Source organism: Phyllostomus discolor, chromosome 3, assembly GCF_004126475.2.
Source record: "Phyllostomus discolor isolate MPI-MPIP mPhyDis1 chromosome 3, mPhyDis1.pri.v3, whole genome shotgun sequence".
Classification (NCBI taxonomy): domain Eukaryota; kingdom Metazoa; phylum Chordata; class Mammalia; order Chiroptera; family Phyllostomidae; genus Phyllostomus; species Phyllostomus discolor.
Window position 1 is genome coordinate 124,041,159 of NC_040905.2, and position 27,469 is coordinate 124,068,627.

The 27,469-nt window shown below is 41.1% G+C and overlaps 2 protein-coding genes and 1 non-coding gene across 4 annotated transcripts in view; all 3 read right to left on the bottom strand.

The window, feature by feature from the left end:
• The window catches only part of POLR3E (RNA polymerase III subunit E), a 39,610-nt gene extending 30,498 nt beyond the window's left edge, over positions 1-9,112 (bottom strand). Inside the window, exons 1-2 of one of the 2 annotated variants that reach the window (XM_036021390.1) lie at positions 8,957-9,101; positions 5,557-5,734 (exon numbers count right to left, since the gene is read on the bottom strand). The gene's annotated coding sequence lies outside the window, so the exon portion shown is untranslated. Of the gene's footprint in view, positions 1-5,556; positions 5,735-8,956 lie in introns of both variants that reach the window. The other variant, XM_028512527.2, reaches the window with a different exon arrangement.
• Positions 9,113-9,271: 159 nt separating this feature from the next.
• TRNAL-AAG lies at positions 9,272-9,353 on the bottom strand. Its single transcript has one exon. It is a non-coding gene; the product is annotated as a tRNA-Leu (tRNA).
• A 13,360-nt stretch (positions 9,354-22,713) lies between these two features.
• EEF2K (eukaryotic elongation factor 2 kinase) overlaps positions 22,714-27,469 on the bottom strand; it is a 68,129-nt gene continuing 63,373 nt past the window's right edge. The window contains 1 exon segment of the mRNA XM_036021391.1: positions 22,714-25,531. Within this exon segment, the coding sequence (XP_035877284.1) occupies positions 25,422-25,531 (110 nt within the window). The 3' untranslated portion in view covers positions 22,714-25,421.

Sequence of the window (27,469 nt, forward strand, 5' to 3'; positions counted from 1 at the left end):
AATTAAAATGCCCAAGGTTAAAGATAAAGAGAGAATCTTAAAAGCAGCAGCAGAAGTTACTTATCAGATGGTTGCCAGATAGGAGGCAGGTTCAGGAGAATGGGTGAAGAGGTGAGGGAATTAAGAAGTACAAATAGCCCTGGCTGGTGTGGCTCACTGGATTGAGCGCAGGCTGCTAACTAAAGGGTTGCTGGTTCAATTCCCAGTCAAGGTACATGTCTAGGTTGTGGGCCAGGTCCCCAGTGTGGGGTGCACAAGAGGCAACCATACATCAATGTTTCTCTCCCCCTCCCTTCCCCTCTCTAAAAATACATAAATAAAATCTTAAAAAAAAAAAGTAGTAAAAATAGGTGGTTACAGAATAGCCACGGGGATGTAAAGTACAGTATAGGAAATGGAGTAGCCAAAGAACTTATACACATGACCCATGGACGTGATGGGTGGATTTCCTGAGGGAGTGGTGCTAAGGGGCAAACATCAGGAGAATGTGTTAGCATAATCAATAAACTATAATTTAAAAAAATAAAGTTTTTTAAAAAATCAAATCAGTAATAAAACTCCCAACAAAAGTCCTTGCCTAGAAATCATCAGAAAATTTTACAAAATATTCAAAGAAGAATTAATACCTACACTTCTCTAACTATTCCACAAAATTCAAGAGGAGGGAAGCCTCCCAAGCTCATCTTACAAAGCCAGTATTACTCTGATTCCAAAACCAGATAAAGACACTACAAAGAAAAACATTATAGGCCAAAATCCCAAATGAACGTACATGCAAAAACACTCAACAATATACTAGCAAACCAAATCCATCAATGCATTAAAAAGATCATATACCATGATCAAGTAGGATTTATTCCTGGGAGGCAAGGTTGGTACAATATCCACAAATAAATTAACATGATAACCACAAACAAACTGAAGGATAAAAACATAAATAGCACTTGACAAAATCCAGCGTCCATTTATAATAAAAACACTCATCAAAGTGGGAAGGGGGAACATACCTCGACATGATAAAGGTCAGATATGACAAATCCACAGCTAACATAATACTCAATGAGGAAAATCTAAAAGCATTTTTCTTCAAATCAGGAACAAGGCCAAGCTGTCCGCTTTAACCACTTTTATTCAACGTGGTATTGGAAGGCCTAATCAGACCAGAAAAAAATTTAAAAAAGGCATATGAACTGAAAAGAAGTAAAACTGTCATTCTGCAGATATGACAATCTACAGTGGATCCTAAAGATTCCACCAATTCAGTAAAGTAATAGAATACAAAATTAATATTCAGAAATTGGTTCCATTTTTATACACCATTAATGAATTATCAGAAAAAGAAATTAAGAAAACAATCCTAGCCCTGGCCCAGTGTACTCAGTTGGTTTGAGCACTGTCCTGTGCACCCAAAGGTTAAGTTCAGTTCCCGGTCAGGAAACATACCTGGGTTGCAGGTTTGATCCCTGCATACAAAAAAGCAAATGACTGATGTTTCTCTGTTTCTCTCTCTCTCCTCCTTCCTCTTTCTCTAAAATCAATAAACATATCCTCGGGTAAGTACTGAAAAAAAAAGAAAGAAAACAATCCTAGGACCTGGCCAAGTAGCTCAGTTTGTTAGCGTGTCATCCCAATATGCTAAGGTTAAAGGTTAAATCCCCAGTCAGAGCACAGACTAGAAGCAACCAATGAATGCATAAATAAGTGGTACAACAAATCGATGTCTCTCTCTCTACAATCGATAAATACTCAGAAAATTATAAGACGGCCCTGGCTCATGTGGCCCAGTGGGCTGAGCACAGACTTGCAAACCAAAAAGTCACCAGTTCGATTCCCAATCAGGGCACATGTCTGGGTTGCAGACTAGGTCCCTAGTTGGGGGTGTGTGAGAGGCAACCATTAATGTTCTCTCACACATCAATGTTTCTCTCCCTCTTTTTCTCTAAAAAATAAATAAGATCTTTTGTTTTAAAAAAGCACAAATTTATTTTAAAAAGATGTTAAAGGAAAAAATAAAAAAAGATACAAATAAATGGAAGCATATACCATGTTCATGGGTAGGAGGAATTAACATCATTAAAATGTCCACACTACCAAAAGAAATCTATCGATTCAATGCAACTGCTATCAAAATACCAATGGTGTTTTTCACAGAACTAGAACAAATAATCCAAAAAGTTATATGGAACTACAAAAGACCCTGAATAGTCACAGCAATCTTAAAAAAGAACGAAGCTGTAGTTATCATGCTGTCTGATACCAAACTATACTATAAGGCTATAGTAATCAAAACAGCATGAACTAGCATAAAATCATACACCGATCACTGGAACAAATGAGAGAGTCCAGAAATAAACCCATGCCTATATGGCCAATTAATCTATGACAAAAGAGGTAAGAATATACAATGGGATAAAGACTGTCTCTTTAATCAATGGTGTTGGAAAAACTAAACAGACACATGCAAAAGAATGAAACTGGACTACCTTCTTATACCATATACAAGAATAAACTCAAAATCGATTGAAACTTAAATTTAAGACCCAAACCCATAAAACGTCGCTCTTAGTGATATTTTTTTTTGGCTATGTCTCCTCAGGCAAGGGAAACAAAAGAAAATATAAACAAATAAGACTATATCAAACTAAAAAATTTTTGCACAGTAAAGGAAACCATCAAGAAAATGAAAAAACCTACCAAATGGTGTATGATTTTCACCAATACATCCAGTAAGAAATTAATATCCAAAATATATATAAAGAATTCATACAAGCTTAACACCAAAAAAAACAAGCGAAGTTTAAAAATAGGCAGAGGACCCAAATAGACATTTCTCCAAAGAAGATATACAAATGGCCAACAGGCATATAAAAAGATGCTCAGCGTCACTAGTCATCAGGGAAATGCAAGTTAAAACCACAATGAGCTAATACCTCACACCTGTCAGAATGGCTATCATCATCAAATCAACCAAACAATAAATGATGGCAAGGCTGTGGAGAAAAGTGAACCCTCACATACTGTTGGTAGGATTGAAAATTGGTGCAGCCACTATGGAGAACAGTTTGGAGGCCTTTCATCCTCAAAAAGTCAAAACCAGAGCTACCATATGACTCAGCAATCCCACTTCTGGATATTTATTTGAAGAAATCCAAAACATTAATTTGAAAAGATATATGCACCCCTTTATTCATTGCAGCATTATTTACAATAGCTAAGATATGACCATAACCTAGGTATCCATCAATACATGATCGGACAAAGAAGATGTAGTACATATGAGTATATACAATGGAATGTTACTTGCCCATAAAAAGGCATAAAATCTTGCCATTTATGAAAAAAATGGAATGAACCTAGAGGCTAAGTGATATACTAAGTGATATAAGTCAGAGAAAGAGAAATACCATTATGATTTCACTTACATGTAGAATCTAAAAAACAAAGCAAATAAACACAATAGAAACAGACTCAGAGAAACAGATGACCAAGGCATGGTGACCAAAGGGGAGGGGTAAAGGGAGGAGGAATGTATGAAAAAGGTGAAGGGATTAAGAAGTACAAGCTGGCGTTTACAAAACAGTCACAGAGATACCAAGTACAGCATAGGGAATATAGTCAATAATATTGTAATAACTATGTCTGGTGCCAGTGGTACTAGACTTCTTAGGGGGGTCACTTTGTAGATTATATAAATGTCTAATCACCATGCTGGACACCTGAAACTAATATAAAATAATACTGAAGGTCAACTGTAATTGAAAAATAAAAATAAATGTAAAAAGACTCAGATGTCAAACAGAAACAGCAGACAGTCCCAAGACTTTTAAGGTGAACTTGTCTGATATTTGATTTTCAAGTTGACTTCAAGCCCAACTCAAAGTGAGATAACTCTCCTCTCTGTGGTAGTTTTATGTGTGTATAAAAACAATCCTCTTCAATACTTTCTCCAGTATATTTAATAATCCTGTGAAAGGACTTGACTATCCCCATTTCATGAAGAGTAGACTGGAACTCACAGACATCTCTATGTGTTTTACCCAAAGCCACACAACAACCACGAGGACTCGCTGGGTTTCAGAGCCAGGCCACGGGGCTTTAGGCAACAGCAGCTCTATTCAGAGGAGGGAGGGGAAGAACCTTTCTGCTGGGGAGTGGGTGTTAGGACTTGGCCTTAAAAGATAGAAGGATTTGGAGGAGCAATGAGAGCAAAGGAGGGATTCCAGCAACAAGAAGCACTTAAAGTACCCGGGAGAGGGAAGGCTGAAGTCTCCATGATGGAGGGTGAGTCATTCAGCTGGGCTGACCCTCCATATGCCCAAAGGGAGGAGATGGTTAGCAAGGCACAGAGGTACCCTCAGATCTCAGCAGTCCCCAAGACCTCTACTTTTGGGTAAGACCAGCACAATCTTTGTCTTATCTACTTAACACTTAAACTATGTAATATGTAAATGAACATAATACCTTCACCATAGAATTCTATGTCATCTAAGACCCTTGTCCCAGCCATCATATGAAATCATCTCTTATTCCAGATACATGTTCTGAACTCAGGCTGCTCAGGCCAAATGCTGGCATCATCTTTGGTGAGTCTCTTTGTTTCAATCCACACTGGCAAATCCTATCAGTTCTACCTACCTTCAAAGTGTGTCTGGGACCTGGCCACTTCCACTGCTGCCTACCACTCCAGCCTGCTCATCTCCAGTCTGTGTTATAGCCATAGCCTCATGCTCTCCCTGTTTCCACCCTTGTCCCAAACAATCTTTGCTCAAACCCTCAGCCAGTGATGCTTTTGAAAACCAAGTCAGATCATGTCACTCCTCCATCTTCAAAGGCCTCCCATCTCACTCAGAATAAAAGCTAGTCTTTACCATCCCAAGTGGCGAGAAGCAAACTTCCTCCCTGCCTTTACTTCTCAGGCCTCACTGCCCACAGGTCTCCTTCTTCTCCTGTCTCCTCCTGCTGTGCTTCTGAGGCTTGGTAACTCTCTACCACCTGATAACAGCATGGCTTCCTACTTCATTTTTCTTGTTTTTGCTCAAATGTTACCTCATCACTAAGACCTTCCCTGTTCACCCAATTCAAAACTGCACCCTGCCCCTTCCCTGCTCTGGTTTTCTCCACAGCATATATCACTACTGTGACAGTTTATAGCTCTGTATTTATTAGCTGTCCCCACACCCCACTGTCACTAAGCTGTAAGGCTCCAGGAAGGCAGAGATTTTGGTCTATTCTGTGTCTTGCTGTACCCCCAGTGCCTAGCACAGAGCAGACACTCAACACGTATTTGTTGTCTGAATAAATGAATCACAGGAATGTTATTTAATAAGGAGCACCCAAGAATCTGGGTAGAGGACAATCTTAGGGTGGGAGATAAAAAGCCAGACAAAAGGGAAGCAGGCCACAAGTTAGGTGATAGAAGTCTGGGTGAAAACCAGGAGTCCCAAATTGACAGCTGTAGGTACTTTCTAAGTCCCAGACAGGGGGCAATGGATGGGAGGGCCAAGGACCCCACCCGTTTGCACTGGGTGCCAAATGTCACAGATGTCAAGTACCTACCTTCTCTTCAGCTGGCTCTGTAGACAACTGAAAGACTGGGGACTTGCAGGTGTGGCCTGGGAGTTAACCAAGATGCAATCATTCCCAATCACAGGCTTTCTCAACCATTGTTGGGCTCTGTTGGCCTTGCCTCAGTTACACAGGAGAACCTCCCTCCAGGTCCCTCCAGGTAGGACATCTGATTGGGTAAAAGCAGGAGTTTTCACCTTCCTTCACCCTTCCATCATCCCATCCAACTCAGTGGCTTTCAAAGTTTTCAGCCTAAGATCTATAGTAAGAAATCTATTTCATATAAATGACCCAGAACATATATATAATCACGTAACAAATTAAAGAAGGTTTAACAACCATAATTGTCCCTATTCCACGTGAGGCTCTCTACCCTTGCTCATTAAAATTAAAAATGCTGATTAATATCCCACGTTGATTTCACATCTCACTTATATATCTTGACCTGCAGTTTTAAAAGTACTGCTTCATCATGTGTTCCTATTGCCCCTCCTTCTTACCTCCAATCTTCCCAGAAAAAGCCAGAGTAGTACTTGTAAAAAAAAAAAAAGTAAATCACATCATCCCTCCCCCTGCCGAAAACCCTTCAACTGTCACACAAAACAAAATCCAAGCTCCCTTCCGTGGCCCCAAGGCCCTGCATGATTTTAACCTGCCTTTCCCTCATCATTCACTTGGCCAGGTAGTCACCAGGAGGAGAAAAGTTCCCTGACCACCCCATCTTACAGCATCCCCACCCCAAACCCCTTCCCAGTCACTACCACCCCTCCCTGTTCTATATCATTTGTGGTTCTTCTTACAACCTGGAACTACCTAGTGTATTTGCTTATGTGTTGTCTATCTTTTGCAGTAGAATATAAACTTCATCAGGGCCTCTGTGCTTCAACCAGAAAGTGGAGAGAATTATAATACATGTATTTCATCAAGTTGTTAAAGGATTATTCTGTGTCTCTTTTTTTAAATTCACACTGTTCTCCCAATACGTGGAACAGTGCCCAGCATGAAGTAGACATATTGTATTTTTGCCATGTATAATGCGCACCCACATTTTTGGCCCAATCTTTCAGGAAAAAAATCTTTCATTTTAATTTCTTAATTCAATTTTGATTTATTTATATTTAGATATTAGGTTTTTATCATAAAGTTATCTTAGCATTTACTTTTGAACATACTAGGGTACAAAAAGTCTTATGTAACAATAATTACAAAACACAAGAACAGATACAAGGTATTTCGGGCACTAACCATGTATAATGTATAATGCACACCCTTATTTTTCCCTCAAAAATTTGGGCAAAAAAAGTGGTCATTATACAGCAAAATATGGTAATATAATACAAAGAATAACTGAGCAATTGAGTACATGAAAGGAGGGACTCACAAAACCTGAACCCAGAAAACCTAACTCAGCCCCCACCAAAGGGCTGGACTCATGGTTTGGGCCTCATGGTCTCTTGAGGACAAGGGCTGTGACCCAGGCGGGAGCAGGCTTCTAGCCACCAGAAGCCAAGCTGTGCCACAACAACAGTGTCCACCTGGGCCTCAACAGGGTGTCCTGTGGCCATAGGGTACTATGGCAGTGGCTCCATGGCCTTGGGCACAGGAAACTTCCCCCAACGGTGACTAGCTCAACAAATGGAAAGGGGGCAAGGATATCAGGTGGAGCTAAGAGGAGGTCCAGAGCAGAGGTCCACAGCTGGGTCCATCTATGCTGTACCCAGGAATCCAACCTGTCAACCAATCAGAAAAGCAGAAGCAACTTCAAAAGTTCTCCAGCTACTAAAGGGAGTCGGAGAGGTCTGAGTTAACAAAAGACAATACACTAAAAGGGGAGAGGGCCCCAAGACCCAGGGCCAACAGTGTCAAGGCAAGGTTTCTAGTTGGCTCTATGCCCCTAAAACAGGTATCTCCCTTCTCTGAGTCTCCTGTTTCCAACTTGGTTAAAGGCAGAGTTGGCCTAGGAGACAAGAACTAATTAGCCCTAAATGAAAGTCAGTCCCTTCTCTATGGAGTTCACATAAAATCTCATTTAATTGTCTCAATAACCCTATAAATCAAGATTTATCATTCCACTCCTGGCCAGCTAGCTCACTTGGTTAGAGTGATGGTTGGGTCATTTGCCAAGGTTGCAGGTTCAATCCCCAGTCAGGGCACATACAAGAATCAACAATGAATGCATAACTAAGTGGAGCAACAAATCGATGTTTCTCTTTCTCTCTCTTTCTTCCTCTCTCTAAAAATCAATTAACCTTTTTTTAAAGTTTTTAAATTTATCATCCTCAAATAAGAAATGAGGAAACTGGGGCTCAGAGAGTAACTCGCCAAGGTCACAGCACTGGAGAACGGCAGAGCCAGTACAGAAACCTGGGTCTAGCTGATGTCAAATATCCTTATTCTCTTTCAAACCTACTGCACTGCACTCCTGCTTAAGAACAGTCAGCATGGTACAGTGGGCAAAAGCCTGGACTCCAGAGCAGAACTGCACATGTTCAAACCTCGCGTTTGCTGCTGAACACCGTGCCGCACCTGGAACAGCCACATCTTGGTAACCCCCACTAATTTTCATCTCTGAAACGCTGATAACAAATACAGGCCTCCAGAGGACCACAATAAGGACTTTAGTCTTACTGTAATAAATGTAACCCGTCTAAAATCTGTTACTACTTGGCAATCTGTTTTCTTCCGTCGTTAAAAGGGTCTGAGACGTAGCAAAGTATCACAAACAGCACGCTGGGGCTCCTTTCGCCGGTCTTACTCTATTCCGCTCCACCACACCCCCAGGAGGCAGGATAGGTGTATGAACCCATTTCACAGATGAAGAACTGGAGCCACTGCTGAGACTTCGGAGCAGGCAGAAGAGAAGGACCGTCCATATTTAACTTGTAGCCTAAGTGCTCAGCGGGCTCCCTGTGAACGCCGAGCGGTGTCCGGAGAAAGAGAACACAGAATCCGAGCCGGGCGGGGCTGATGTGAACCTGCTCAAGGACTGCGGTCTGGTACCCTCCCCCTGCCATCGGGGCGAGCCGCGGCCCAGAGCCTCCCATGTGGGTGGTCAGGCCCCCACACAGCGACAGCCTAGGGCTGCCACGGCGGGACACCGGCTACCTCCGGGCTGGTGCTCCCGTTGGAGGTCCGGGCCAGACAGGGCATGGGAGCTGGACCCTGAGTCACCGCTAGCGGCCGCGTCCTCCCAGACTCCCAGGCCGAAGTCAGAGTGCGCGGCCGGCTGGGTCTACTGGGGCAGGTTGACCGTACTCTAGCCCGAAACCCGGGCGGCCCCAAGCCCAAGAGCTCAGCGCGGGCCTCTCGGCCTACTCGGCGACCCAGCCCCAACCCATCTCGCCAGTCCACGGAGGCTCGTGCACAGGGGGCTTGACACATCGGCACTCACCTCTGCGCGGCGGCCGCGCTCGGGCGGCGGCAAACGCCCAGGTTCCCGTAGTGTGCAGAAGTGGCGGCCCCCGACTTCTCCGTTCAGGCAGCAGCCATGTTGCTGGTGGAGAAACTCTGGCGGACACGTGGGGGGAGCGGGATTGGGCCTCACGCTTCCTTTTACCCAGAATGCCTTGCACCCACGAGCTTGGACCCACCCCCTTTACCGTCTCTTCCGCGTGGACCTGTCCGATACTTACGGCGGTAGAGGGCGCTGATGTATCCGGAAAATGACGAAAAAGCGTGGTGCGAAGGCAGCAAAAAGGTCTGTTTGTGGCAGCGGTGGGATTCGAACCCACGCCCCCGAAGAGACTGGAGCCTTAATCCAGCGCCTTAGACCGCTCGGCCACGCTACCGCAATGCCGCTGGATCTCTACAGAGAGCTACTTAGCGACTTTAGAAGAAATTGCAATGTAATTTCACTACAGTGTAATATGTATTTTTACTTAATTTTGATGCAAATAGAATATGCCAAGTAATTAAAAGAAAATATTTGCTCAGACTTTTAAGCCCGGACTTGTTCCAAATGAGTTTTAGAGCGAAAAGCAGTTTAAGAATCTGTATTCTGAGTAGGGTGTTTAACCTGGAGACTTGAGGTTAACCCACATAACTCGGGTAAGAATCTCAAGGAGAAATGATGGATTCTGTCAGTAATCGCCCCCGCTCCCGCAAACTCCAGGAGTTCGAAAGGGTCTGGGCACAAATAATCCGTGAATTATTGCAAAATATTAAAACCTTGGACCCCGATCCTAACTAAGCCCCTCCACAAAGGTAACCATTATTATCAGCATAGTATATGTCCTTCTTTATCTTTTGCTGTGAATTTACATGGATATATTCATATGGATATATGTGTCTGTAGAAAATAGATGTTCTGTTTTTACTGAGTATGGTTTTTTACATAAACATTTTCATACTATTATGTAATTGGCTGTTTCCACCCTATTCTTTAAAAATAATCACTCCTATTATTTAAAAATGTCTGCCCATGTTGATGTATATAGATATTTAAAATACAGAAAAAGTACAAAGAAAAATAATCATCCATATTCTCACCACCAATTCTTTTCCTATGTGTATACTTTTTATTTAAAGTTACACAGGTAATGATATGAATGTTATCCTCCTAAAAATCCATTAAAATTATATTAGACCATTACAAATAGAAAGCCCTCTTCTCAAACATCCTCCCCTAGTTATAACTATTGTCATAAATTTGGTGTGTATCTTTCCAACCCATTTCTTATACTTCCATGTGTATATATGTATAATGTATAGTATGGTCTTTTATATGTTTTTCATTTACATCAACAGTCCTACATTGCACCAATATCATTCTACAGCTTGTTTTTCTACTTAAACCTTACATTTTTGAGATCTATTATGACACATACAGATTTAACCTACTACATGCTATGAAAATGGACATTTAAGTTGTTTATATTAAATGGTTACATGCAAAAAATTTTTTAAAAAGAACAAGAAGATGTTGCATTGAAGTTTCTGGGTAATCTCCAGTTGGCATACACCCTAACATTTGGGCACTCCATATTTCTCCTTCTCTTCAGTTCTTTCTTAAACTGTTTTATTTCTCCATTTACTTTCACCGTAAGTGTTGATATGCAAAGATTTCACTGTACTAGGAGACTTTGTTGCTTTTAAAGGAATTTTTTAAGATACAGAAGTAGCCATCTATTGGGGATACAGGACAGGTATTGTGGGGGACAGGGTTTAAGGCTGAATGAGGAATTAGTCCTTGAGATCAATGGAAACATTCATTGATCTAGTCATGGTGCTCTAGTACCGGGAAGAACTGTACATGTTGGTGAATTGTATTAGGGTGGTTGGTGATGCTGGATGTGAAAGAATTCACAAAGAGAACAAAGTGTAGAGAATAAAGTTTTTATTTGCTCTCCAAGAAAGGAGAGGGACGTAGTATGGAGAGTTACACCAGCATTGAGGGGTGGGGGCCTTGAGCTTTTATTGGATTATAATTGGATTTAGAAAAGGGTGGAAGGATTGTTGCTGTGAGGCCGCTAGGCTGTTGGGACATTGTAACACATTCTTTTCTTTTTCTTTTAATTTAATCATTCTCTTGTCTTATAAAATATCTCTACCAAGATAAGGATCAGAAGAGTTGTTATCTTGTGCAGGGCAAGGTGGGGGCATATTGCTTGAGAGGGGACCTGAGAGAGCTTTCTGGGGGTGTTACAAATGTTCAAAAATTCATCAAGCTGTATGCTTAAGATTGTGCAATTTATTCTATGTAGGTGAGACTGTAATAAAAAATATTTTTTTAAATGTCCCTATCAAATGTGAATCTTTGAATTCCTTCCAGGAGGGTTTACACTGCAACAAGATTGTAATCAAATTTTGCAACAAAAACATCTAAAAATTTTCTTCCATCTCCTTTACCTTTCTAAAAGGAATACTCTCTCTGGGTGGAAATCTTATTTTTGCCTTCCCAGAAGCTTTTCCCCCATTTTCTATTAACAATACTGATTTTTACTTTCAGGAAACATTCCTGTGGTCCTAGAGAAACTGTCAATTAAAGCACTAAGGGGGCAGGCACACGATCCAAATATGGCCAGTCAGAGGCTTTGTCCTGGTCTGAATCTGGACACCCGAGGATTTAGCCCAATAGCAGAGCCATGAAGAGAACTTCCAGTCTGTTTGTGATCTTCCACTTCCTACATAGACCTCCACACTTGCCCTGGCACCTCCTTTTCTAAGGCCTAATTCTTTCACTTTTACCTTCCATTCTGTAAACTACTTCCTTCCCCCAAAATGGCTTATTTGATAAAATTAACCAGCCTTGATTTCTGTTACCTGCAACCAAGAAACCCACATGATCACCTAGGCCACCCCCAAAGGAAATTTGTTCTTGCAGAGGAGACACACTTTAGCTGTGTGCAGACCACACACCCTTAGCAGGGTTACCAGCATTCTTTATTCCTGGAACAAATGCTTAATTCAAAGACATGAACTAGGACGTTCCCGGGTAAACTGGGTCATTTTATCATCTTATTACACCTTGTCCACTCAAAGTTCCATCTAAGTTGTCAGATGTCAATGAGACCTGCTGAGTCCAGTTAAGCAACAGGCTCCGTGACTGGTGGCACCCTCCATCAATTTCTTTAAATCTTAGCGCTGCAAACAAACTCCTGGTGTCTTCAGAAGGTGGTTGTAGGTCCTGGGAATAATGCATCCATTGGCATTATGTTGGAACTATGATGATATGTGGTATTCAAACCTGCAACTTTCCTCTTTGATTAATGAAAAAACATTCCTGTCAAATGCTTTCCATATGGGACCCTTTAAGCTTCATTTGTAAAATGGTCACAATAATAACAAGGTTTGTTGCAGGGTTAGAAATAATTGTATATGCCTAGGCCAATGTTTGACATACTATATATTATTGTTTCTTTTTTTAATATATTTTATTGATTATGCTATTACAGTTGTCCCATTTTCCCCCCTTCACTCCCCTCCCCACTGTACACCCTCTTCCACCCATATCCCCCCTCTTTAGTCATGTCCATGTGTCATACTTATAAGTTCTTTAGCTTCTACATTTCCCATACTATTCTTACCCTCCCCCTATCTATTTTCAACCTACCTTCTATGCTACTTATTCTCTGTACCTTTCCCCCCTCTCTCCTCCTCCCACTCCCCTGTTGCTAATCCTCCAATGTGATCTCCATTTCTGTGGTTCTGTTCCTGTTCTAGTTGTTTGCTTAGTTTCTTTTGGTTTTGCTTTAGGTGTGGTTGTTAATAATTGTGAGTTTGCTGTCATTTTACTGTACATGTTTTTTCTTTATCTTCTTTTCTTAGATAAGTCCCTTTAGCATTTCATAAAATAAGGGTTTGGTGATGATGAGCTCCTTTAACTTGACCTTATCTGAGAAGCACTTTATCTACCCTTCCATTCTAAGTGAGAGCTTTGCTGGATAGAGCAATCTGGGATGTAGGTCCTTGCTTTTCATGACTTGGAATACTTCTTTCCAGCCCCTTCTTGCCTGTAAGGTCTCTTTGGAGAAATCAGCTGACAGTCTGATGGGAACTCCTTTGTAGGTGACTGTCCCCTTACCTCTTGCTGCTTCTAGGATTCTCTCCTTCATTTTTACCTTGGCTAATGTAATAATTATCATGTGCCTTGGTGTGTTTCTCCTTGGGTCCAACTTCTTTGGGGCTCTCTGAGCTTCCTGGATTTCTTGGAAGTCTATTTCCTTTGCCAGAATGGGGAAGTTCTCCTTTATTATTTGTTCAAATACGTGCTCAATCTTTTGCTTTTCCTCTTCCCTTCCTGGTACCCCTATAATTCGGATGTTGGAACGTTCAAAGATGTCCTGGAGGTTCCTAAGCTTCTCCTCGTTTTTTTGAATTCTTATTTCTTCATGCTTTCCTGCTTGGTTGTTTCTTGCTTCTTTCTGGTCCACTCTATTGTTTTGAGTCCCAGTTTCCTTCCCTTCACTATTGGTTTTCTGTGCATCTTCCTTCATCTCTTTTATGGTAACCTGCATTTTTTCATCTAATTTGTGCCCCAAATCAACCAATCTGTGAGCTTCCTGATCACCAGTGTTTTGAACTGTGCATCTGATAGATTGGCTATCTCTTAGTCACTCAAAAGGATGAGCCCTGGGGCATTGATATGTTTTTCTGTTTGAGATCTCTCTCTCTCTCTCTCTCTCTCTTTTTTTCTTTTGTTTTGGTCTGGTCGCTCCTGTTAGAGTGAGGGGCGGAGCCTTAGGTGTTCACCTGGGCTGGGCACCCCAGTCACTAGATTGTGAAGTTGTATGTGGGGGCGAGGGGGAACAATGGCGGCAGTTCCGTTCTCCTGGGATCTCAGTCCCTTCTCTGGGATCCTGGGTTGCGCGCTCTGCCCTGGTCCACAATGCCGCCTCACTGGGTCTGCCAGTCGCTGCTTGTGTACTCAGGGTCCACCGCTGCGATCTTGCGCGTCCCGGAATGCTTACGTGCTCCCAGTTGCCTTATGTGCCCAGTTCTTCCCGATCTCCGCGCACCTGCTCCTCCTCTCAGCCTCTCCTACCGGTCTGGATGAACGGGTCTACTTCAACTTCTTGGCTGTCCTACTTCCATTCAGATAAATTCTCTGTCAGTTCTGGGTGTTATTCTGTCTCTAAATTGTTGTTGTTCTAATCTTGGTTGTGCATGGAGGTACGGTGCGTCCACCTATGCCTCCATCTTGCCAGAAGTCTCCTATGTATCATTGTTTCTAAGACACATTTTCCCCCACATTTCAGTATCTCTAAAATTGACCTGTATCTTATGATCAATAGCATACAGTTTATTTTCAGTTTATTAAACAAATATGTTTATTTGCTATGTATACTGCACACCCACATTTTTGTGCACATTATACATGGGATTATTATACCTCCCCCCAAATTATGTTCATGGAGGGACTTCAAGCCAAGATGGAGAGGTAGGTAGGTACACCTGGCCTCCTCATACAACCAAAAGAATGACAACAACAAATTTAAAAACAAAAATAACCAGAACTGCCAGAAAATTAAACTGTATGGAAGTCTGACAACCAAGGAGTTAAAGAAGAAATATTCATCCAGACCGCTAGGAGGGGCAGAGACAGACAGCTGCGGTGGAGAGGACTGTGGCAAGGTGGCAGCTGGTGGACCAGGTGAGGTGGTCCCACATTTGTGTGCAGATAAACTGAGAGGAAGAACAGGAGAGTGAGACAGACCATGCAACCCTGGGTCCCAGCACGGGGGAATAAAGCCTCAAAACTTCTGAGTGAAAAAAGCTGTGGGGGTTTAGGCGGCAGAAGAAACTCCCAGCCTCACAGGAGAGTTTATTGGAGAGATCCACAGGGTTCTAGAAGGTGCAAAAACCCACCCACCTGGGAACCCAGCACCAGAAGGGCCCAATTTGCTTGTGGGTAGCAGGGAAAGTGATTGAAAATCAAAGGGGAGATGAGCAAGCAGCAGTGTTCCCTCTTGACCACTCCCCCACATATAGCATCACAATGCAGTGACCTGGGTTGTACCGCCTTAGCAAATATCTAAGGATCTGCCCCTTACTACATAAAAGGCACACACAGACAAAGAAATATGGCCCAAATGAAAGAACAGATCAAAGATCCAGAAAAAAAATAGAACTAAGTGACAAAGAGATAGACAACCTATTAGATGCAGAGTTCAAAAAACTGGTAATCAGGATGCTCACAGAAAAGGTTGAGTACAGTCACAAAATAGAGGAAAAAGTGAGGGTTATAAAAAGTGAAACAAAGGAAGATGTACAGATAACCAACAGTGAACGGAAGGAAACGGGGACTCAAATCAATGGTTTGGAGCAGAAGGAAGAAATAAACATTCCACCAGAACAGAAAGAAGAAACAAGAATTCAAAAAAAAAAAAATAAGACAGGTTGAGGAACCTCTGGGACAACTTTAAACATTCCAACACCCAAATCATAGGGGTGCCAGACGGAGAAGAGGAAGAGCAACAAGTGGAAAAGTTATTTGAACAAATAATAAAGGAGAACTTCCCCACTCTGGCAAAGGAAAATAGACTGCCAGGAAGTCCAGGAAGTACAGGAAGCTCAGAGAGTCCCAAAAAGTTGGACCCAAGGAAGCACACACACTAAGGCACACCATAATTACATTACCCAAGATTAAAGATAAGGAGAAAATCTGAAATGCAGCAAGAGAAAAGGAGAGAGTTACCTATAAAAAAGTTCCCATAAGACAATCAGCTGATTTCTCAAAAGAAACCTTGCAGGCAAGGAGGGGCTGGAAAGAAGTATTCCAAGTCATGAAAGGCAAGGACCTACATCCAAGATTACTCTATCCAGCAAAGCTTTCATTTAGAATGGAAGGGCAGACAAAGTGCTTCCCAGATAAGGTCAAGTTAAAGGAGTTCATCATCACCAAGCCCTTATTATATGAAACGTTAAAGGGATTTGTCTAAGAAAAAGAAGATGATAAAAAAATATGAACAGTAAAATGACAACAAACTCACAACTATCAACAAACAAACCTAAAAATAAACAAAAATGAACTGCACAAACTAGAACAGGAAGATTCACAGAAATAGAGATCACATGGAGGGTTATCAGTGGGGAGGGGGAGAGGAGAGAAAGGGGGAAAAGGTACAGGAAATAAGAAGCATGAATGGAAGGTACAAAATAGACAGGGGGAGGTTAAGAATAGTATAGGAACAAAATAGACCTACCATTTGTATGAGAAATGGAGAAGTCAAAGAACTTATATGTATGACCCATGGACATGAACTAAGGTGGGTGAATGATGGTGGAAGGGGTGGTGCAGGGTCGGAGGGGAATCAAGGGGAGAAAAAAATGAGACAGCTGTAATAGCATAGTCAACACAATATATTTAAAAAATTTTTTTTATTCTGGAGAGAGAGGAAAGGAGAGAAATAGAGAGAAACATAGGTGTGAAAGAGAAACATTGATTGGACAACTTCCCATATGCACCCTAACTGGGGATTGAGCCCCCAACGTTTTAGTGTACAGGACAATGCACCAACCAACAAAGCCACACTGGCCAAGGCTATTTTCAGTTTTTTAATTAATACATAAAATAAATGGTTCGTCTTAAGCTCAATTGTGGTCCTGACTAGTGTGGCTCGGTGGGTTGGGTGTCATCCAGAAAATTGAAAGGTCACTGGTTACATGAGAGACAACCAACTGAAGTTTCTTTCTCACACCTCTCTCTCTTTCTCTCTCCCTTCTTCCCCTCTAAAAAATAATAAAAACATGTTTTATAAAGTAGACAAAACTTTCCAGAAAAGGAAAAATAATTATAGTTGAGTATATAGCTAAGATCAAGCTTAGGGAATAGCATTTACTGATTATTGCTCAAATGAAATTGCAGTATAACTCTGTGAGTAGGGTTGGGGTAATGGGAATGTTTATGATGGTGGAGGTGGAGTGGGTAGAGTTAAATTCTTATATTTCCTAATAGAAATCAATAGATAATGCCTAAAATTGAAAGGAAAATAAAAAAGCAACATAAGCAGATTGTTTAGACATATGAAGATAAATACCAAAGAACCAGCTAACTGTTGGAAGTGGTTGCCTGGGGTGGAAGCAGTAGGCATACTGGTCATTTTGATAACAAGCTTTGTAGAATTGATACTAGACACATGTACAACTTTGATAAAATTATCAAATTAAGAATTTAAAATACTAAGAATTAAAAATACTGAATTTGCTAAGTTAAAAATTCATTAGTAATACATGTATTGAGCATTGTGTTTTATTGAATCTAAGACATAATTGAATTTTTAAAAGATTTTATTTATTTATTTATTTAGTCATTCATTCACTCATTTATTTATAGAGAGAGGAGAAGAGAGTGAGAGAAACATCAATTGGTTGCCTCTCACACACCCTTAACCGGGGACCAGCCCACAACCCAGGCATGTGCCCTGTCCAGCTATCAAACTAGTGACCTTTTGCTTTGCAGGATGACACACAACTACCTGAACCACACAGTCAGGGCTTGTCTATTTTTAACAATTGTCTTTTGAAAATACTTACCTAATTTCTAGGAATTCGTCCCTAATTCAATTTTCAAATTGGTGGACACAGTATATACATGAAATATGTATGACTTCAGCTTCTTGGAAGACATTTCTCCTAAACCCTCCTGGCAGAGGCAGTAAACTCTAGGTTTAAGGCATCACCCTTCACCCTCATCTGGGCAACAGGCTAGGCCTCACTCTTCTGGATGATATGCATTTCTTGTTAGTCTACTCTCCCCATACTGGCCCTCTTTTGGCAGCAAATCCTCCAGTATCTTCTGGAGAAACAATACAGGAGAGATTACTTTTTTGAGACTTTACATGTCTAAAAATGTCGTTATTCTACCCTGATACTTATTTGATTAATAGTTTGAACTTAAATTGTAGGTTAAAGAAAGCATTTTCCTCTGAATTTAGAAGGCAGCTTCCAACTTCCAGTGTTACTCTTGAGATGCCTGAAGTCATTCTGATTCTCCATCCTTTGCATTAAACTGGTTCTTTCCCTCTGGAAGCTTCTAGGACCTTTTTCTTGTTCTCAGTGTTCTGAAATTTTGTGAGAAGAATCTTAGCATAGGTCTAATTTTATCCATTGGCTTGGTACTTGATGGGCCCTTTTGTTTTGGAAATACACATCTTTTAGTTCCGAGGAGGAGGGTTCTTGAATTTTTAAAAAAGATTCTCTCCCCTCTGGTTCTTTGTTCTTTCTCAAATTTATAAGTTAGATTCCTAGACTTTTTTTTTAAAGCAACTTTTTTTTTGTTTTAATTAAGACTATTATACCCTTTTTCAACAGATACTACTTAATATTAATAGCTCTGATTCTTTGGAATTGATTTAGCTTATACTCATAATGGGGAAAACTAAAGTTGTGCATGAAGTCAGAAAGAAATATATGTACTATAAAAGAAAAACAAGCAGAACCCTGGCTGGTGTGGCTCCAGGGGTTGAGCCATGGACCTGTGAACTGGAAGGTTACTGGTTTGATTCCCAGTTAGGGTATATACCCACATTGTGGGCTAGGTCTCTGATTGAGGGTGTGTAAGAGGAAACCGATCAATTTCTCTCTTTTTAAAAGGAGTTTATTATTTTTTTTAGAGAGAGGGGGGAAGGGATGAGAGGAAGAGAAACATCAATGTGTGTTTGCCTCTCATGTGCCCCCTGCTGGGGACCTGGCCTGCAACCCAGTCATGTGACCTAACTGGGAATCGAACCATGACCCTTTGGTTCACAGGCCTGCACTCAATCCACTGAGGTACACCAGCCAGGGTTCAATAAATTCTTTTATTCATTCATTTTAGGAAAAAAACAAACCCAGACCCAACCAGTCTGAGTTCCTTCTGGTGACCTTAAATACTGATAAGTATGTCAAGGTAGAAAGACAAATACCCAATCTTTTTGGAACCCTCATTATATTACAGTGAAAATGTTTGCTCACTGCTAAATGATTTGCATAGTGGTAGGACTGTTACATTTATTTACATTTTAATCAACATATGGTAAATATAATTTAGAAAAAATGATATCTATGTCTACATGCAAGTCCAATTCAGAGCATGCACCTAGATTGCAGGTTTGATCCTGGTGGTGACTGATCAGTGTATGTCTTACGTAGAAGTTTCTCTCTAAAATCAATAAAAACCATATCCTCGGTTGAGGATTTTAAAAAAAGGCCATATGAAAATTTTTCCTATGAAACTAACAGCTTAGAATTCTGGTCCCAAATTTTAGAAGGCCAAGGAAAGGTCATTAAAAGGCTACACATAAATCATCTTGGGCTGTTGGGCTAATTTCTCCACAAAGTAAAGAGAAAAACAATGAAAACTGCTCCACTGTGCAGCCAAGGTTTCCTATTCCTCCGACTCTGAGAATTTTCTCTATTTTTCATATTTTTTTTTCCTGGGAGATTTCCTCAACTATTTTCCAACCTTCATATCATTACTCATTTTTGTGGGTACCTTTCATTTGCAAGAGCACTTTTGCTCTGTGAGTCCATGGGTGCCCTATTCTACCTAAGGAATTAATAACCTTGATCTTTACAGTTCTGTTCTTCCTGAGTGGAGTCCTCCAAGACATTTTCTTCTGTTGCTTTATATGAAATGTTTTTCTTACACATGGACATTTGGCTGGCTATTTTTTCAAGTTTAAGAATTGGGCTCTCCCAAGAATGGGGAGTTTCTGTAGGCATGAGTAGGACTTGGTGGCTGAGAAATCTGTGAGGTGCTCTGACCAGCCTGTTTCATTAACAGGAGGCATCTTTCAGTCTTTTATCTTAGGCTGGTAAGATTCCCTAGAGATTTCTTCAATCGTTGGTCTTCTGTCAGGAAGGTCAAAGTCAGGTTACCAGTGCCTGGGAGCACGGGGGAAAAATTTGGGGGAACCTCTAAATCCCAAATGGAAACTTCCACTTAACCCTTCGAAAGTTACAAAGTACAGTGGCTTCTAATGTGCGTGATGTCCCAGCTTCTTGAGGCTGATGGAGAGGCAGCAGGCTGGCTGACTCTACAGGGGGCAGGTCTAGTAATTTGATGCTTTAATAGTCTCTTTAACTTTTTTTAAAAAAAGAATTTATTTTTAGAGAGAGGGGAAGAGAGAGAGAAAAAGAGGGAGGGAAACATTGATGTGAGAAACATTGATTGTTTGCCCCTTGTAGGCACCCCCACCAGGGACCAAACCTGCAACTCAGGCACATGCCCTGCCCTGGAATTGAACCAAATACCTTTTGCTTTGCCAAATGATGCCCAGCCAACTGAGCTGTTAGGCCGGATAGTAAACCAGGGCAGGAAGGGGAGGGAGACATGTCTCATGCATTAATTGAGCAGTCCTGAGTCTAGTCCAATGAGATAGCCAGGCGTTCTGAACATCACAAGCAAAAATAGAGCAGCAGGAGGGGAGTCCATGAGACCCTGTGCTGGGAAAGGGAGCCTCTGTAGCAATTTTACTAAGACAGAAAACCTTTACTAGCTGAGAAAGAAAACACTCGTAACTGTATATTGACCCCAAGGTCTAGAAGGGGGAGAAGGAGGGGTAACTAGAAGCTAGCTAAAGTATATATATAACTCCTGAAGCCCAAATAGTTGGGCACTCAGATTAGCTGTGCCCACTTGTAGCCTTTCTGCTCAAGGTATTTCATAAATAAACTTGCTATTTCATTTCCACTATACGTGTTGCCTCTCGCTTAAATTCTCTTGAGAGCAAGGCAAGAACCAAGAAGGGGAGCCCCTGACTTGGGTCTCAGTAACATGAGCCACACCAGTTAGGGCAGATGCTTTAATAGTCTTTCGACTGACCCTAGAGTTTTAGCTCCATTTCATTTCTCCTTCTGGAATGAAGACAGTTTCTCTTGCCAATGCCTCAGGTTTTGGGGGGTTCTTCAGTGATGAAAACTGTATTATTTGTCAGATTTCCTTGCTGCTGACCTCGGATTCAGTCTTCTTGAAGACATTTCTAATTCAATTATAGTTCATCTGCTTTCCAGCATCCAAAACTTTGTTGCTGTTGATGCCTCTTTGTCTTCATCCTCTTGGACTTATGGCATTAACACAATCTCTTGTCATGTAATTATGTGTCTTCAACCTACCCTCACAGCTACACTAATGTTCAAATTTATTAAAATTAAAAAATCATCTGCTTGAAACCAAATGATCATACCTATAGCCAAGCTTTTCTTAAGCTTTGGATGACAAAACATCTTTAATATGCATACTCTTCTTTGAAGTTGATGACAACTCTGTAATGGTAAAGATTATTCTTTCTGTTTTATAGCTGAGAAAAATTAAAAAAAAAAGAGGCTCACATACTTTATCTATAGCAGAGGGAGAGAATAGGGCCAAATCTAGAAGGGTTTTTTTATTTTTAAAGATTGTAGTTATTTATTTTTAGAAAGTGGGGAAGGGAGAAAGAGAGAAACGTCACGTGTGAGAGGTACATCTATTGGTTGTCTCTCACACGCCCCCAACCCGGGACCTAGCCCACAACCCAGGCATGTGCCCTAACAGGGAATCCAACCGGCACACTTTCAGTCCGCAGGCTGGCACTCAATTCACGGAGCCACACCAGCCAGGCAGCTTTTTTTTTTTTAATCCTCACCCACAGGCACCTTTTTCGTTGCTTTTAGAGAGAAGGAAGAGCGAGACACATCGGTGCAAGGGAGAAGCACCCATAGGCTGTTTCACACAGGCACTGGGACTGGGGATCCAACCCGCAACCTAGGTAAATGCCCTGATGGGAACTAGAACATGCAACCTTTTGGTTACAGGATGACACTCCAACCAACTGAGCCACATTGGCCAGGGCAATCTAGAAGGCTTTTTTAAAAATTCAGAACTGATTAGTAATGTTAAAAATCAGAAGACCCTGCACTAAAAAAATCCAATTTTCACCCTAGCTGGTGTAGCTCAGTGGATTTAGTGCGGGCTGCGAACCAGGCATTGCAGGTTCGATTCCCAGTCAGGGCACATGCCTAGGTTGCAGGCCATGGCCCCCAGCAACCACACATTGATGTCTCTCTCTCTCTCTCTCTCTCCCCCTCTCCTTCCGTCTCTAAAAAATAAATAAATAAAATCTTTAAAAAAAAAAGAAATTAAAAAAAATCCAATTTTCAACAGCTCTTGAAAAACCAGAAAATGGGGCAATACTGGTCCCACATTCTCCATGGCAACCATGATTTGGAGCTGAATCACAGTTGTCCCTTTCATATGGGACCCTCCAGTTCAGCTCTGCCTCCATTTGTTTGCTACCAGGAGACATTTGAATTTGAGACTGGAAGGAAAGAAACCATTTTATTTGAAACATGAAATGAAATTTGATACATATACAAAAATAAATCTATACCAAAAGTCACTTCTCTGGGGCCCATCCAGTGCCCACCTTCTCTAATGGTTATGCCAGAAACTAGAAACATGAATAATAGGCACAAATCCACACAGATAATATGCATATTTTGTCTCCTTTCCCCCATACAAGCTGCATATACTTGTGTAAACATTTGTTAATTGGTAAAACATGTCGAGTACTGCAAACAAAAGTGTAGGGGTGGGGGAGGGGAAAGAAGTTAATAAAATAGCAAAAGTGTAGTTTATCTGGCTGGATCATGAAGGTGGCATTTCATGATAAATTCCCACAGAGCCTCAGAGGGAGGGGGAGGGAAGAGGAATATGCCGATGCACCAAAGTTCAGGATTTTTTTCCTTTTCACATTAGCCTCCCCCCAGCCCCCACTTACAGCAAAACTGAAAGGGACATTACAGTCCAGTTTAACTTTAAACTTTATTCCCAGGATCCTCTAAATAACAGCAGTTCTCAAATCTCAACTCTAGCTTAGTGGCTAACCAGCACTATCCCTGTAAAAGATTCTACCTTTCTGAACCTCAATTTCTATATCTGTGATTGAAGGTACCAGATGAAATCTCTAATTCTTCTTATCTAATCTCCCAGACTTTCACGTACTTCTTGCACTTGAAGAGTTGAAGACAGTCTTTGATATTTTCCCAGTTGGGTCTGGACTGTCCTGGTTATTTTGTATGTATGGGGGAGCAGGTAGGACTGCATACTCAGCATTTGTGGAGAAAGAAGATGCTCTGACAAACTTTAGAAGGCACAAAACCAGGTTCTGAAGGTGGAGTAAGTCCTTTTGTTGGCTCAGAAGGATCTCAACATCCTACAGATTATTTTATTCTCAATGGTCCTTAAAGAAGCATTTGCTTAACTCTACATCTAGATCATTAGGGTACCAGCTGCTGGCATTAAGGTCACATGGGTGTGTGGAAATTCGGGGGTGGTACTTCAAGCCAATTCAGACCATGAGTCATTGACTGGCTGGAGGAACCAGAGCTACAAAGAAGAGGTGCCATGACTAAGGGTGGCTTTCCATTTGTTCACACATTTATTGAATGCCTACTCTGTGCCACTGCATGGTATGTCTGAGCTCTAGAGGCCAGAAAATTGAGATAGCTCATACCCACAGCTTAATACAAACACTCTCAGTCAAGGATTAGAGCAGAGGTTGGAAAACTGCAGCCCAGGCAGGCCATCTGCTTTTGTAGTAAAGATTTATTGGAACATCAGCCATGCCCACTCGTTTAGGTGTTGTCCATGGCTGCTTCTGCTTTACCATGGCAAAGCTGAGCCACTGCAGAGACCATATAGCCCACAGAGCCTGAACTACTTACTTTCTGGCTCTTGACAAAAAAGTTTGCCAATCCCTATGTTAAAGAAAAGCACTTATGCTATTTCTTATAACTAAGAAATAAGATAGATAGTCAGGGAACAAATGATGTGCCTAATAAAGTCCCAGAGAGAGACAGCAGGCTGGCTGAATTAATGACAACAAAAAAGCATAGATTATTTGAGGCTTGATTACTTTGAAAAGTCACAATAATTTGCTCGTAGCTTACATTTAACATACATAATTTAACTGTATGCACTGGTTTAAAACAAAAACTACCTGATTTATCACAAATAGAAAGAATGATCACTTCCAACTTCTAGAGGAAACTGGCTGTGAAGAGTCCACATACAAATAAGGGATACTGTCATTTATAGATACTCTGAAGGACTTCTCAAGGGTGATTTTTTTTTTAGCTCTGCCTGATATTTTTCCCTTTAGGGCATATTTTGGACTTTGGAACCTAATGCTTGCACAGGTTCACAGCTCCACAGCAAGGACCTCTTTCAATGAACAAATAAGGATAGTTTGTATGTCACACTCTGATTTTACACAAAGAAAGAGAAGCTACTTAATCACTTGGGGTTGATCAAAGCAGTCTGTTTTGCTATATTTGAAATACCAACTGAATCACACTGGTATTAATTGAATTTCTTTTAAGAAAAAGCTCATTATGTGCAATTAGCCATAGCCTGGCCTAGTGGAAACTACTAGAATTAATGAATGTTTAGAGTTAGTTCTTGCCCTCTCATTCTCAAACATGGTAAATGCATCCCAATGGGCTGCTGCTGAAAGCATCCTGCTGTGAATTACAAGGAAATCAGCCTGGCTTCAAGCAAAAATGCCAAGGACGAGGGTGGAACATCAGACACTAAGAAAACATGAAGAAGTCCTATACAAGGGGTACTTGAGTCATGTTGTGGATGTTGCTATTGAGATTTCTACTTGGAGGAGAGGCTTTACCATGCCAAACCACTGTCCTTCCATGTAAAACTCTTGAGGCACACCCACTTCCACACTAGCTGGCAGAGGAGTCAGAGGTAGTAAACATGTATACAAACACCAAACCTGTTTTGTAAAGCCGTTTGTGGAAAGCATGTTTAAAAGTGGAATTTGGTGGTATTCTAGGAAGTCAGTTGCTTTTCAGGAAGAAAATTAAACTAAAAGATGAGAAAACAGTCAGTGTGCATCCCTCCTCTGTGGCAGAAGCAGCCAGGGCGTTGTACCATCTCATATTCATGGAATGATGCCATGTATGCTTTCAAATGCTGAGCAGGGAGGCTTTGCACTAAGTCATGACAATACACAACCCCATGGAGAGCTTATATGCAGCAATACATTCCCCATCCAACTCAGGAAACACGGGTTCTGTGGGCCTAGTCCAGCCTGAAAGCATCAGTGAGCAAAGCTTCAATGTATTCCAAGGCAGAAAACCACTTTCTTACATTTCATGACAAAAATACAAAAGAACCTCAAAACGATATACTGGTTCATTAGGCTGCTTTTTCAATCCCTGCCCCTGCAAAATCCTGTCCCAGGGGACAGCTATAGTGTCTGCTGATTGCAAAGACATTTTCAAAAGTCAAAAAATGACATAAAAAAGTCGATTTACAACACACTAAAAATACTTGCCCATTTCCCCAAAACAACCCCTAACTCTTCTGTAACTCAGTAGATCTTTTTCCCTTATCCTTTTGCTTGGGACTGGCCCACAGAGACAGGGATTTTCCTGACACGTCACTCCTCCATCTGGGCCCATGCCTCCTCCGCCTTCTCGTAGTACTGGTTGGCCAGCCGGCCCTTCATGGCTTCCATCGCTGCCTCTGCAGCCCGGGTGTACAAGTCACCTGAAAGATAGCAAAGTGGGGCACAAACAGCTTAACCACCTGGTGTTTTAGCCAGCCCAGTGCCCCCCACCCTCTCTGGAAACAGCATCCAACCTACTCCTAATGTCCTCTCCCTTCACATGACCTGGGTGGGCTCTGGATGGACAAGTAATTAAAGTCTGGCCAATCAAAGTGCCCTCCCCATTCTCCACCAGACAGACTTAGGCATACCCATCAGAGTAAGCCATTTCAATGAGCATCTGTGACTGGCTTAGGGGTGGGTGGATGATTCCATTGGAGCCAATTATAATGAGGCCAAGGACTTTGCAGGATTATTTGGGGAATGTGTGAAAGATTATAAACAGCCACATGTCAGTTCAGGATAGGTCTGGCCATCAAATGAATTTGTGCCACATGAACACATGGTTTTCAGAGCTTTTGGAATTACAGAATTATGTTATTTGCTTAATTTTTTAATATAACCTTAAGAAAAACTTTTAAACAGCCTGATGCCATACATACCAGTGAAATAAAGAGTTCAGTATGCTTATTATGTAACAGAAGAAAAATATCTCATGTGTGCATCAGCTGTTGAATGGATAAATAGAAAGTGGTATATCTATACAATGGAATATTATTTGACTAAAAAGGAATGCTACAGCATGGATGAATCTTGAAAGTATGCTCCATGAAAGAAGCTAGACACAAAAGGCTACATGATTCCATCTAATGAAATGTCCAGAACAGGTATATACACAAAGACAAAAAAAGTAGGTTAGTGGTTTCCAGGAATGAAGAGGGGTGAAATAAGAAATCATTGCTAAAAAGGACTGGTTTTCTTTCTGGTGTGGTAAAATATTCTGCAATGAGATAATGGTGATGGTTAGGCAACATTGTGAAGATGCTAAACACCACTGAACTTGTACATTTTAAAATAGTGAATTTTAGGTTATGAAAATGTAAGCTCAAGCCCTGGCTGGTGTGGCTCAGTGGACTGAACGCTGGCCTGCAAACCAAAGAGTAACTGGTTCAATTCCCAGACAGGGCACATGCCTGAGTTGTGGGCCAGATCCCCAGTTGGTGGCGCTTGAGAAGCAACCACACATTGATGTTTCTCTCGCTTTCTTTCTCCCTCCCTTTCTCTAAAAAAAATTAAATATTTAAAAATATGTAAGCTCATTTTTTTCCACTGGAGAATATTTTATCATTTTTTAAATATATTTTATTGATTATGCTATTACAGTTGCCCCAATTTCCCCCCCTTTCCCTCCCTCCACCCAGTACTCCCCATTCCCTCCAGCAATCCTCCACTTAGTTCATGTCCATGGGTCACGAATAGACTGCACTTTGCCATGTGTAATACACACCCATGTTTTTGGCCCAAACTTTCAGGGAAAAAACTTCATTTAATTTTTTAATTCAATTAGTTTGTATTTATATTTAGATACTTGTTTTTGCATATAAAGAAATTTTAGCATTTATTTTTAACATACGGATATTGTTATTGCTTTCTAGACTTATACTTTTAATACATAAGCATAAGTAAAAGAGTTAAAACCATTAATATAGTGTGGAATTAGCACTACCTATGCATAATGCACATCCTCATTTTTCACTCAAATATTTGAGCAAAAAAAGTGAGCACTACTCAAGGCAAAATACAGGAAGTTCTTTAGATACTCCATTTCCTACACTGTTCTTAACATCTCCTGTCCATTCTGTACCTACCAATTTGTACTTAAACCCTGCATCTTTTCCCCTATTCTTCCTCTTCTGCCTCCCGACTAATAACCCTCCAAATGATCTCCATATCTATGAGTCAGTTCCTGTTCTGCTTGTTTGCTTACTTTGTTTTTTTAGATTCAGTTGTTGATAGTTGTGAATTTATTATAATATTAATGATCATTGTTTTGATCTTCTTTTTCTTAAATAAGTCTCTTCAACTTTTCATGTATTAAT